The 12,647-nt window shown below is 58.4% G+C and overlaps 6 protein-coding genes across 6 annotated transcripts; 5 read left to right on the forward strand and 1 right to left on the reverse strand.

The window, feature by feature from the left end:
* Positions 1 to 785: 785 nt before the first annotated feature.
* On the forward strand, positions 786 to 2,101 carry SDRG_01802 (hypothetical protein; the record flags this gene model as incomplete). Its single annotated transcript, XM_008607352.1, has 3 exons — positions 786 to 1,077; positions 1,131 to 1,516; positions 1,562 to 2,101. The coding sequence occupies 3 exons, from the start codon at positions 786 to 788 to the stop codon at positions 2,099 to 2,101; spliced, it is 1,218 nt and encodes a 405-aa protein (XP_008605574.1).
* Positions 2,102 to 2,488: 387 nt separating this feature from the next.
* SDRG_01803 (hypothetical protein) lies at positions 2,489 to 4,540 on the reverse strand. Its single transcript, XM_008607353.1, has 8 exons — positions 4,276 to 4,540; positions 4,130 to 4,230; positions 3,931 to 4,083; positions 3,715 to 3,878; positions 3,231 to 3,668; positions 2,911 to 3,177; positions 2,731 to 2,868; positions 2,489 to 2,677 (listed from the first exon to the last, which is right to left on the reverse strand). Exons 1-8 carry the CDS (start codon positions 4,479 to 4,481, stop codon positions 2,543 to 2,545), a joined length of 1,602 nt encoding a protein of 533 aa, XP_008605575.1. The 5' UTR covers positions 4,482 to 4,540; the 3' UTR covers positions 2,489 to 2,542.
* A 361-nt stretch (positions 4,541 to 4,901) lies between these two features.
* On the forward strand, positions 4,902 to 6,534 carry SDRG_01804 (signal recognition particle subunit SRP54). The gene has a single exon (XM_008607354.1). The coding sequence runs from the start codon at positions 4,955 to 4,957 to the stop codon at positions 6,473 to 6,475; it is 1,521 nt and encodes a 506-aa protein (XP_008605576.1). The 5' UTR covers positions 4,902 to 4,954; the 3' UTR covers positions 6,476 to 6,534.
* Positions 6,535 to 6,887: 353 nt separating this feature from the next.
* SDRG_01805 (hypothetical protein) lies at positions 6,888 to 8,799 on the forward strand. The gene is made up of 5 exons (XM_008607355.1): positions 6,888 to 7,022; positions 7,073 to 7,254; positions 7,297 to 7,373; positions 7,429 to 7,546; positions 7,595 to 8,799. Exons 1-5 carry the CDS (start codon positions 6,948 to 6,950, stop codon positions 8,700 to 8,702), a joined length of 1,560 nt encoding a protein of 519 aa, XP_008605577.1. The 5' UTR covers positions 6,888 to 6,947; the 3' UTR covers positions 8,703 to 8,799.
* Positions 8,800 to 10,029: 1,230 nt separating this feature from the next.
* SDRG_01806 (hypothetical protein) lies at positions 10,030 to 11,538 on the forward strand (the record flags this gene model as incomplete). The annotated part of the gene is made up of 4 exons (XM_008607356.1): positions 10,030 to 10,332; positions 10,389 to 10,455; positions 10,517 to 11,367; positions 11,425 to 11,538. The coding sequence occupies 4 exons, from the start codon at positions 10,030 to 10,032 to the stop codon at positions 11,458 to 11,460; spliced, it is 1,257 nt and encodes a 418-aa protein (XP_008605578.1). The 3' UTR covers positions 11,461 to 11,538.
* Positions 11,539 to 11,722: 184 nt separating this feature from the next.
* Positions 11,723 to 12,647, forward strand: SDRG_01807 (hypothetical protein). The gene is made up of 6 exons (XM_008607357.1): positions 11,723 to 11,789; positions 11,834 to 11,881; positions 11,944 to 12,159; positions 12,209 to 12,274; positions 12,323 to 12,432; positions 12,484 to 12,647. The coding sequence occupies exons 1-6, from the start codon at positions 11,739 to 11,741 to the stop codon at positions 12,632 to 12,634; spliced, it is 642 nt and encodes a 213-aa protein (XP_008605579.1). The 5' UTR covers positions 11,723 to 11,738; the 3' UTR covers positions 12,635 to 12,647.

The following is a 12,647-nucleotide window of genomic DNA, read 5'->3' on the forward strand; positions in this document are numbered from 1 at the left end:
TCGTTCAACCACGATAGAAGGTCAGCTTTCGAAGGACATGGCGATGGGACGACGCAAGGGAATCCTTGGGACGAAGGGACGATGAGACGATGGGACGTCATTCGAAAGTCGATCTTCTCTTCTTCGCTTTTATTAGGCACGTTTGTTAGTTCCCCACAGTTTATGCGGTACTAGTACTCGTCGCGATGCTCTTAGCCCCGATCCAACCTACGGCGAGATCCTCTTCGGACGTCGGTACTGTCCCTACCATGGCATTGTGCAATACCTTACTAGTGTAGATTCCGCATGTCCAGTGCAATGTTTCGCAGAATCGTCGGCTACTTCGAGAGCGACAGTTTTTGCGCAGCGACGCGACAGAGCTGGCCGTCTCGGGGCGTCACCGGAGCAGAAGATCACGTTCGCTTTGCGTATGGAACGCGACCATTGTTTGCTCGCGGCGCTTGCGCTTCGCGAAACGCAGCCACCCCAAGACCCGCCCAAGCGCCCTCCGCTTGATGCACCGGCCATGCCTCACGAGTGCAGTAGGAGGTCCACCATCTTCATCTTTATAATTGCATGTTCATAACTCATTTCAACATCAGTGTGGCGTGTCGATCTCGCTCGTCGGGAGTGTCAAGAGATTCGTACGAGCCGATTCCTTCTCCTCGACACGTGGTACGCTCCCATGACAAACTGACGACATGCGCAGCTTCAACGATTCTAGTTCAGCGTCCATGTGGGCGACCGTTTGGGGGGATTTGCCGATGCCGCCGTCTTCTAAATCGCCCGGCCCTGCGGTCGCACCGATGGCAGGGGCGACGCCCGTGCATTACGTCAACTCGACTCCGCCAACGTCGTTTGTGCCGTCCAACTCGATACCGCTGCTGCTGCGTACGCCGATCAGAGCCACGACGCCTCAGTCGCTGCCGCCGCGCACGCCTCAGTCGATGCCGCCGCCTCATCGGGAGGCCGTGTCAAGCGACCTCGACGACGATCTGCCCGGCCCCTTGCCGCTCTCGCAGAGCACGGGGTCGAGTACGTCTTCACAAGAAATCAACGTGCCGCTGTCGGCGCGCAGTCCTGTGCCGATGAGCGTGCGTGCCTCGGAACCGCCGACTCCGCACCAGCGCCTCCGGCGCCAGCGACGCTAGAGACGCTGCAGGCGGCCATGACGGCGTCCGAAAAGAAGATCATGGCCTCCACCGAGGCTCGATTCAATCGCATGGGCAAGGAAGTCCAGGCGATTCGTCGCCTGGTCGACGGCGGCGGCATTGAGGAGCAAATCGATCGCGTTTCGCTCGACGAGCGCCCCGACAGCAACAATGTCGTGCAGCGAGAGGCTGCCACGGACATACTCCAAACCTTCTTGGCCGGCATGAAGGCTTCGTTGGCCGACAACGAGGCCAAGGTCAACATTGTTGCGATCCGCCATAATTTGGCCGACGTCGCGTCACGCGCCGCCATACTCGAGCGCCCGGACGGCGTTTCCCAGGAGCTCGAGGCCGCGCGTCGTGCGACAGCGAAAACGATTCTCGAGGTGCGTCCACTTTGAGTTCATCAATGTCTCATATACATTTTATAGTCCAAGCGCCTTAAGATGCTGACGTCGTTCATCATTTCCGAGCACCGCATCGACCCCGACAATCCCGTGCTTCATGAGCCGTCCCAAAAGTGCCTGGCCGGCGAATGCGACGGGTTTCTCTACATTGTCGACGAGCGAACGGGTTTGCCTGTGCTCATGGACTCCGACATTTACCCGATGCCGCTCCCGATGCGTTGCGAGGAGCGCCTCAAACTCATCTGCAGCCTTCTGGTTCCGTGCGAGTACGGCGTCAAGTTCATGAAGGCGGCCAAAACGGTGGCGGACGTGGTGCCAGTGCCTGGTCTTTTACTGGCGGTTCCCATCATGGAGAAAGTGCTCAGTGGCCTCAAGATGGCAGTGAAGGGATTGAACTTGGCCAAGGAGGCTCTCAGTACTACTTTGGTCGAATTCGTGCGAAAGGGAGACCCCAAAGGCAACTTTCACGGCGTCGTGCAGCACGCGCGCGACGACGGCTCAGTCTTTTATGGCGGCGCCCAGATGACTGAGCCGTTGTCGCGCGCGTGCTGCACGACGCCGTGAAAGTTGCCTTTGGGGTCTCCCTTTCGCACGAATTCGACCAAAGTAGTACTGAGAGCCTCCTTGGCCAAGTTCAATCCCTTCACTGCCATCTTGAGGCCACTGAGCACTTTCTCCATGATGGGAACCGCCAGTAAAAGACCAGGCACTGGCACCACGTCCGCCACCGTTTTGGCCGCCTTCATGAACTTGACGCCGTACTCGCACGGAACCAGAAGGCTGCAGATGAGTTTGAGGCGCTCCTCGCAACGCATCGGGAGCGGCATCGGGTAAATGTCGGAGTCCGTGAGCACAGGCATATTGGGAGCGGAGCTTTGCTACAGACGATGCAAAACAGCGTGGGTGACGGCAGTACAACCACGTGCCACATATAACGCAATGAAGATTGAAGGAGCGTCCAAAAAACGAGAAACATACCCACGTAGTATTGATACGATCAGTGATTTACACATGTAGGTACGCTTGCGTGATGCAGCACGTTGCCAAGTAGAAGAGCGGGAGCACCAAGTTGTCGATCTGGCACGTCACCGCCTCGAGTGCGGTCGTGAGCCACGTGCTCCAGAGAAACCCGAGAAAGACCTATTCACATCTCAGACATCTTGTCCATTTTTTAATAGAGAATAATGTAGTACTGGAGTCGCCCATGGGTGCGCAGACGGCACTGCCGCGTACGCAAAGAGCACCATCGAGAGAAACACCGCGACGCTTCCTTCCAACGTTTTCGTTCCGCACACTTTGGTGCGGCCAACGCTCGAGCCGACGACCGCGCCCTAGACCGCCATATTGATTCTTGCCATAAAGAAAATACGTACCATGGCATCGCCAATCCCCAAGGCAAGAACACCCGTGTTGGCCAGGAGCACGGACGACGCATCAGGGCAGAGCCAGCTCGGAAGCGCGCAGCCCAGCAAGAGGTACGTGTGGCTCAGCACAATGCGTCCGTCGTCGCGGTGGTCCAAGTACGCGCGCATGAAAGCTGCAATCGGACGGCCGATGGGCGGCACGGACAGCGCTCGAACGCACTCGATGATGAAGAAGAGACCAATCGCGATCGCGTAGCTGAGGCGGAGGAGGTCCATCTAAACACATATAGAGCTTGATCATAAAGACTATGAAGAGCTAAAGTGTTTACATCGAGAAGGCTGGCGGGTAGGAACAAGGCGACAGCGAGAAAGTGGTAGAGTTTACGGGCGACGATCTGCCGGAGGCCGAGGGTCGATGCGATCCACGGACACAAAGGTACGACGACGCCAAGGAGCACCGCCCAATATGCAAGGACGCGGACAGCGCTGGGCGACGAGATGCGTGCAAAAAGCCAGAGAAGAGTCGACTCGCGCAAGAGGTATGAGCTCCAAACAAGAAACACGACGCCCACAGTTGCGACCAGACCGCCAAAGAGAAGCGTCGGACGCAGCGGCAAGGGCGGCGACGGCGTCAGGGGCAACGGCGCACCATACTGTCGAAAGAGCGGCGTGCAGAGGACGCCAAGCGCAACGCCCGAGACGAGCACGAGCTGAATGACAATTGTCGTTGGCTCGTGGACGGGAATTTTGGCGTCAAAGCGTGCCATCTACAAGAAATCATAGTAAAATGGGTCGTCCACGGGACGTCCATACCGACTGCAGCGTGTAGAAAACACTGTCGACAAAAAGTAGGGACATGCCCTGCGAGAGCACCATGGCTTCGCCAAACGTAAAGGACCGCGGAAGGGCCCCGAGGCCGGAGCTCAAAAGAAGGTTGTAGACGGCCAAGGTCGCGTGGAGCTGCCACACATACGTTCCTACGCCAAACACAAGGGAAAGCTCACATGATATCGCAGTGAAATGACATACCATAGTCGGAGGGCAGCAGCAGCGACAGGCTCTGTACGAGCACCGGCTCCCAGAGAGCTGTGGGCGACAGCGACCACGGCGCGCGAGCTCCGAGACGCACGAGCGTCGAGAGAGCCAACGCCATGACGTAGACCAGCAGCACAAGCGCATACGCTACACGCACTCCAGTCAGTTGATGTACGCAGCGATATGAAGGTACCATCGAGCGTCGAGGTCTCGGCAAAGGCGACGAGGAGCCGGCTGCAACCCACAAGCGGCAGCAACACGGCGCCGACGAGGATACCGGTATCGTTTTCAGGCCTACACGCACGTATCGATACGAATTGAGCAAGATGGAAGGAATACCGAGTGCGAGCGATGGTGTGGAGAGGTAGGTAGACATGCGCACGCATCGTTGCGACGGTGCCGGCGACGAGCATGGCCATGAGGCAAGCGAGGAGAGGCTGCAGCTGCGGCAGCGCATCGAGCACGCGCAGATGGAATGAGGCTGCGTAGAGCCATGCGATGGCGACGCCAAAGATGGAGGCCTCGACGGCGACGCGGGCCTGCATCGTGCGCAGCAGAGGCGGAATCGGGCTGTTGATGCAACAGCGCGTCGCTTCATTGCCCCGAGCACGCAATATGCGGATGCCTGGCAGAATATCCGGATACGTTTGGAATTGCGCACATGGTGCTTCGATTTTGGCTTCGAACTACGCCAACAGCGCCTGGCGCTATTTGCACCGTCCTTAAAGGCGTACAGCCAAACCTTGCATGATGCGACGTACGTTGTAGAAGCCAAGAGAGCGGCTGTGCATCGACGGATAGCTATGCATCACAATATTGCGCCCAGCAGATCAGACAACGTGTTGGTTTTCTCTCGATCCGCGACCGCATCGCTAGAGTGCGTGCGAATAGCCAAACGATTTAGATGGCGAAAGCGCAGTGCAAACTTCGATATATTATTTTAAAATAATGTATTTTATGGCGTGGGCGACCACGTCAGCCAAACACAAGCGAAAGAGGAAGTCGTCGAAGCAGCAGCATGGTCCTCGCGGAGCTCGGGACGAAGATCCAGTCGGCGCTCGTGCGTCTCAGCAGCACGTCGACCGTCGACGACGAGACGCTCAACATGGTCCTCAAGGAGATCTGCGGCGCGCTCCTCGAGTCCGACGTCAACGTGCGCCTCGTGCAGCAGCTGCGCACCAAGGTCAAGGCCGCCATGGACCTCAAGGACGGCGTGGCCGCCAACCGCCCAAACATCATCCAGAAGGCAGTCTTTGACGCGCTCGTGTCGATGCTCGAGCCGCAGACGGCGCCGTACAAGATGAAGAAGGGCCAGTCCAACGTCGTCATGTTTGTGGGTCTCCAAGGCTCGGGCAAGACGACGACGATCGCCAAGTACGCACATTATTACCGGGGCAAGGGCTGGAAGACGTGCATGGTGTGCGCCGATACGTTCCGCGCCGGTGCTTTCGATCAGCTCAAGCAGAACGCAACGAAGCTGCAGGTCCCGTTCTACGGCAGCTACACGGAGGCCGATCCTGTGCGCATTGCGCAGGAAGGTGTTGCGCAGTTCCGCGCCGAGCACTACGAGATCATCATCGTCGATACGAGTGGTCGCCACAAGCAAGAGTCGGACCTCTTTGCCGAGATGCAGGAAGTCTACGACGTCGTGAGCCCCGACGACGTTGTCTTTGTCATGGACTCGACGATCGGCCAGGCCGTCCATGACCAAGCGACCGCGTTCAAGGACGCGGTGCCCGTCGGTAGCGTCATCATCACGAAGCTCGATGGCCATGCCAAGGGCGGTGGTGCCATGAGTGCAGTCGCGGCCACTGACGCAGCGATCACGTTTTACGGTACCGGCGAGCACTTTGCGGATTTCGAGCCGTTCAACGCGTCGTCGTTTGTGAGTCGGCTCCTCGGGCGCGGTGACATCAAGGGCCTCATGGAAGAAGTCAAGGCGAGTGGCATGCTCGACAACCAAGAGGAGATGGTCAAGAAGTTCCAGAAGGGCATCTTTACGCTCCGCGACATGTACAACCAGTTTCAGTCGGTCATGAAGATGGGCCCGCTCTCCAAGGTCATGGAGATGATCCCGGGCATGTCGGGAATGCTCGGCAACATGCTCAAGGGCGGCGGCGAGGAAGGCGGGACTCGCATGCTCAAGCGCTTCCTCTACATGATGGACAGCATGACGGCCGCCGAGCTCGACGGCGTCGTGCAGTTGACGCCCGAGCGCCAGCTGCGCGTCGCCAAGGGCTCGGGCTGCAAGCCGGCCGAAGTCGACTTTCTCCTCAAGATGCACAAGCAGTTTGCCGGCGTCGTCCAGCGCATGGGCAAGAGCGGCTTGATGAAGGGCGGCGACGCGGCGATGGCCAAGCAAATGGAGCGCAACCCGAACGCGGTCATGCAGCAGCTGAGCAAGGCGATGGACCCGCGCATGATGGCGCAGATGGGCGGCCCCCAAGGCATGATGAAGATGATGAAGCAGATGCAAGGCATGGACCCAAGCCAGCTGGGCGGACTCATGGGCGGCTTTCCCGGTATGCCCAGCTTTTAAGAGGAGTCAATAGATTTGCTATGTAATGCGTTGCCTGGAAATTGTGTTTGAGTTTTGGCTCGTTGGGGATTGACTGCGACTAGAGTGTTATAACTGCATTAACGAGTCCTGTAACATGCACAGGTTGTCGTGCGAGAGGGTCCTGAGAGTTGTCGACCAGCGAAAGATCGCGCGCGGCAAATTCCCGTGTCACGCGTGGCCCGATACTGAAACGAAATACAGCGCAGAGCGTGGGCCACAGGTCGCTTTGAGTTTCATTTGAGTGTCCGCGCCACAGTATTTTATTGTATGTCACCTTTCTTCTCTCATTTTACAAGCTATTTATTTAAAATACCAATGGATACGAACTCAACGCGAATCTCGCGAAACTCAATTCAGTGGCATCCAAAATGGAAGTTTGCTCAAAGTTGGAGCGGAAGCCCAGGACCACCACTGGCACCGTGCGCGGGACCCTCGACTCCGAAGAACCACCATGAGCGCCATGTACGACATCGACGACTATACCTACGATGAGGATGCAGTCCAGATGTCGGTGACCAAAGGACAGGTACGAGACGCGTCCAGGAGCCCACGCCCACTCATGCTGCCGAACATTAGCGACGACGTGGTGCCAAGCCCGTGCCCGAGCCGCGCGGCGGCGACCGGCGCAAGCGCCAAGGCGGCGTCTCAGCCAACCATCTTCTCAACTTTTCGCTGCCCGAGCGCGAAGAGAAGGCGGTCGCGATGCGCAAGAAGAAGGCGCCGCCGCCGCGCACGCGCGACGAGTTCCTCCACGCCAAGTACACTGCGTTGCTTGAGTCCTGAGCTCATCGATCGTGTAGCTACCGCTTTGTGGTCGCGCCGCTTGCGAGCGAGAAGGCCGCGAACGTCCTCTTTGACCCCGAGGCGCTCGCCGCATGTACGCATCATCATTCTTTCGCCAGCTCGAAAGTTGACGCGCCTTCCGTCATTAGGGGACAACGTCGAGCAAGTCATCGTGAATAACGAGCAGGCGGAGGCCGACCGGCGCTGCCCGATCTGCCTCGATACGCTGCGCGCGCCAAAGATCACGCGCTGCGGCCACACGTTCTGGTACGATCTGCGTGCTTTGTCAAGCGTGGCTCAGTCGCGGCTGCGTAGCTGGAGCTGCATTTTGATGTACCTTTCGCTCAGCGAAAACTACTGGCGGCGGTGCCCCATGTGCTTTGACTCGGTCAAGAAGACGGACTTGCGCAGCGTCCTCGTGGACCGCGAGCGCAGCATGCCCAGCGTGAACCGCGCCGCGACGTTTGCGCTTTTGCATCGCTCCAAGGGCAGCTGGTTCCCGCATTTGCCGACGACTGCCTCCCGAAGCGGCGTGCCCTCCGTGCACAGCGACGACGGGCGCTTTAGCCGGATCCTCGAAGCGTCGGCTTCGTACCTGCGCGAGATGGTCGAAGGCGAGCTCCTCGACCTGCAGCGGCTCTACGTCGAGGCCGAGAGCAGTGGCGAGCGCAACATGCTGCCCGTGATCCAAGAAGGGATCACGTTTTGCGAGAAGCAGCTCGAGAAGCAAGCCTCGGCGTCAATCGCATCTGCGTCCATCACGACCAGTGACGACGACGCGTCCGAGCTCTATACGTTTTACCAGCTCGCGAGCGGCCACACGGTGTTTCTCCACCCTATCACGATGCGCTGTTTGACCAAGGAGTTTGGTGACGCGCTCCCGTCGTCTCTCAGCGGCAAGGTCCTCGAGCTCGAGCACGTGGTCATGAACGACGATGCGCGCAAGCGGTTCCGGTTCCTTAGCCACCTCCCAGGCCTCGGCGACTTTTACCTCGCCGAGATTGAGCTCAAGGACACTGTCTCGCCCGAGACGCTGCTGCACTTTCAGAGCGACCTCAAGAAGCGGGCCCGGGCGCGCCAAGCCAAGAAGCGCGCCGAGGTGCACGAAGAACGCAAGCGCCTCGACGCTGTCGACGCGCGGCTCGTCAACCTCACGCTCGAGAACGAGATGCTGTGGCCAGCGCCGCAGCCGACGATGCTCTTGTCATCGGCTTCGTTTCACGCGTCGGACTTTGCGCTGGACGACGCGAGTGCGTTCCCGAGTGAGCTCTCGCCGGACGTTCCTGCCGCCGCCGCGTACGCAGAGCCTGCGGCATCGTGTTGGGTGACGCCGGCCGTGAGCACGGCCAACATGAAGTTCAAGAAGACGACCAAGAAGGGCACGTCGCTCTTCTCGACGTCGCAGCGCCGCAACTACCGATAGCTTCGGCTCGAGGAAAGAGCCCATTTCAGCGCACTTGTAAGAAGCCGATACATATCATTCCAAATGCAACGTGATGGGAACCAGTTCGCCAACGGTGTGAGAAGTGTGCAGAAAAGTCGCTGAGCAGCGGAAAAATGGTGGACGTCGGGTGGAACACAGGGGTTATATTATAACGTTGCGACGCTTGCGGTTGACTCGATGGAAATACGTGTCCTCGTACATGCATAGAGCATGCGCTGTACCATTAGAGCCATGGTGGCAGCGTCCAATAGTCCTGGCGGAGCATTTGCTCGGAAGACTCACACTATCGCCGCAGCCAGTAGCTCGCCCATCCGCGAGCTTCTTCGCTTATACAAACATTTCTGTTCTGGGTCGATGAATGCATGCGCCGTCAAATCAAAACCAAGAGTCGTTTGCTACTACATACAGAACACACACGAACGCGTACAGTCGCAAGCCAAAGGTCCATAGTCGTAGCTGCAGCTCGAAGCTCGGGTCCGCAGCACCCGGGTCAAACTGTTCCAACGTTAGTCAAAACTCGGTGTCTGAATGGTAGACGACGACGATCTGGATACATCACGTTCTCGAGGTCGCAGTCGCCGTGGAGAGATGCCCTGGAGAGCTGTCCTGGAGTAGCGTCTCAGGCGGCACGGTTGTCCTATCATCGCGAGGCAAATTTTGGAAAGCCCAGGAGGTGGCTTCCGAGCTGGAACCAATTGCGTCGTTCTTGGCCACGCCGCATTGCAGCTCGCGTTGGAAAGTGATAGTGAGTAGCTCGTGTGATCCAAAACCATATGACACGATGGAACATCATCAATGATTGCCCAACAGCGGACGCCAACCACGTTTCGATCCCACCGAGTGCCTTCCAAAGTGCCCAGAGCCACTCGGGACATGGACAACCCAGCAAGATACATGCAGTGTCTGACCAAGAAAGTTCTCATGATGGGCTAAACAAAGGACACGCCACGCGTCTGAAGCTACTCCCAACGTCCCTCTCCGTCTCATCTGAGAATCGGGAAAAAAGATGCAGGCGTCGTGGCAACGGTGTTGATGACGACGACGCGCCCATGGTGACTGTCGGCTGCGCTGTTGGGAATCGTTGCTGATGGGCCACTGCAAGATCGTTCCACCCAAAGCACCGAGAACCCTTCGCGCCAATCTCTCCTGCCAACTTCAACGTGCATTTTAATATTAATATTCCACAAGTTGCGAATGGTTGCCTACGACAACCAAGGTGTCATACATAAAATAATTTTATGATTCGCAGCATTTTATACGATTCCTCGCTGCAAGGCAGCCTCGTGTCGTCATTTGAGATTCGACCATGGTGAAACGCAAGCTCGAGCAAGACGGAAGCCTCGCCCAAGCGACCGAGATCGTCCTCGATGCGTTCATCAACACCAACGTACCGCGGGCCATCCTCAAGGAAGTCTTCGCGAAGTTCTACCGCGAGGATGCCAACGGACACTGGGTGATGCATCACGGCGAGCTGTCAGAGGTCCAAGCCGCGGCCTGGACGCCGCTCCGTGACCACTTGAACGCGCTGCAGGGCGAAGATGCAGCGGCAGCCTTGCCGCTGCTGCAAGCCATCTTTGCCCTAAAGGAAACAACATTCCACAATACGTACGTACGGCTTTCTTGCTCATTTGGTGCTCATGATATCGTCTCGACGCGTAGGGTTAGACAATCTCGAAAGAGACGCCAAGCTGGGAAGCCAGCGACTCCAGCGTCACCCAAGCCAAAGCGTGCGGTGCCATCGCAACAGAAGATTTTGGACTTCAATGTCCAAGCGTCGCCAAAGCCGGCTGCAGCGACACTGCCGCCGTCTTTTGTGTCGCCCAGCACCGCGACGGCTCCGACGACGTACGTGCTCCCGACCAGCTCGACGCCGGCAGCGGCAATGCCGTCGGCACCCCTCCAACCGTCGCCGTTCTTCAAACCGCCTCTGGCCCCACGGACGCCATTTACGCCGGTCTCATCGACTGGGACAAGCTACCTCGACGACGACCAGCCGATCAACCGCTTGTCGAGCGTCTCGTCACAAGAAACCAACATGACGCTGTCGGCGCGCAATTCCGTGCCGGTGAGCGCACGCACCTCGGTACCACCGGCTACTCCCGCGCCAGCGCCTCCGCCGCCAGCGACGCTGGATTCTCTGCAGGCGACCACGGGCTCTCTGCAGGCGACCATGGACTCTCTGCAGGCGACCATGAACATGTTGGTGGCCGCCGTGAAGGACATCAAGGCCGACTCCGCTCTCCACACCAAGAACGTATTTCGCCTGGACTTGCAAATCCAGGCGATTCGTCGCCGGGTCGACGGCGGCGGCATTGAGGAGCCGAGCGAGCACCCCGACGGCAATCTTGTCGTGCGGCAAGAGGTTGCCACGTTGTCCGCTCTCACGGACGCTCTCAGCGCATACACGGCCAACATGACGACCTTGTCGGCCGACCGCATGGCCGAGGTCGACTTGACTCCGATGCGCCAGGTGTTTGCCGACTTTACGGACCAATTCCACGCAGCCGATGCCGTGACGCAAGCGGCTTTGACGCGTCAGGACGTCGCAGCTCGAGACGTGCGCGCCGAGATTCTTGAGCGCTTGGACGATTTGTCCGGCGAGTTCTTGGCCGCGCGTCGTGCTACAGCGACAACGATTCTCGAGGTGCGTCCACTTTGAGCTCCACTTTGAGCCCATCAATGTCTCATGTACATTTTATAGTCCAAGCGCCGCCGCCACGGACCGGCGAGCGAATGAAGAAGAAGGAGATTGCTAGTCTCTACGTATGCGAAGTCTTTGTGCAATTATGAAGATAACGCGAAACACGTTCATATAATATCAGCCTCTTGGCGCTCCATTTCAAATTCAAAGCCCTCGACCCGAGCGCGATGCAGACCAGCCAATCATGCAGCTCTGCCGGTAAAATTTGGCCAATCCCATGAGAGAGAAGGCAATCCGACCGACGTATCCGGAGGGCACAATCGCATGCGATCCATTTGAAATCGTCAAAAACGAAACGGCGACGACCAGGGCAAATGGCACGCTTCTTCACCGCCGACTGGCTGGAGCTCTCGGACGATGAGCAAGTACGTGCTTCTCTGACGCGACCACGGACTCATGGCGTCTACAGGAGGAGACTGAGCCCGAGCACCAGCGTCGTGGCGTCATGCAACATGAGGTAGGCCGCCGTCGCGACGACCCATGACGCACTGTCCCGTACGACGACACGCCTTCATGTAGGGCCGGCGCCCGCCCGGCGAGGTGCAGAGCTTGCGTGGGCCTGCGCCAAGCGCCCGGAAGAAGATGCGTCGCGTGCCGCCGGCGCCGACGGACCGGAGTATGCGCAAAGACGGGCCGGCTCCCGCGGCGGGGCCGCTGCGGCCACAGCGTCTAGAAAGAGAGCGCACGGACGAGGAATATGCTGCATATCGTGCGCACATCAATGCAAAGACTGCGGTACGCTTCCATTCCTCATGCGTGTGTAGCCATGTCTGTGTCTGCGTAGAACACAAAGAGACTGAACGAGATCAAGAAACGTGAAAACCGTAGCCTCTGGGCCGCGCCGCTCGAGGTGCGATGCTAGACGATAGTATACAGTCGCCGCATGCGTCTTTGGTAGGAGCGCCCAGCGTTGCGCGAGTACCAGCGCACGTGGCCCTCGGTCGGCACCTACATCTGCGATTTGTTCCCCAACTCAAAGTGGGTCGACCCCGCCTCGGACGAGCACACGTGCGTTTGGTTATATCACGTGCAAGACGGTTGGATACAGTGCTGGACTAGGTGCAGCATCTGCTTTGATTCCTACGAGCCAAACGACGTCGTCGTGCGCTTGCCGTGCGCGCACGTTTTCCATCGCCACTGCCTTCAAGGCTGGCTTCTCAACAAGGACAAATGCCCGATCTGCATTCGCCCGGTCCTCACTTACGATTAGTCGAGGACAATAG

Source organism: Saprolegnia diclina, assembly GCF_000281045.1.
Source record: "Saprolegnia diclina VS20 unplaced genomic scaffold supercont1.4, whole genome shotgun sequence".
Lineage (NCBI taxonomy): Eukaryota > Oomycota > Saprolegniomycetes > Saprolegniales > Saprolegniaceae > Saprolegnia > Saprolegnia diclina.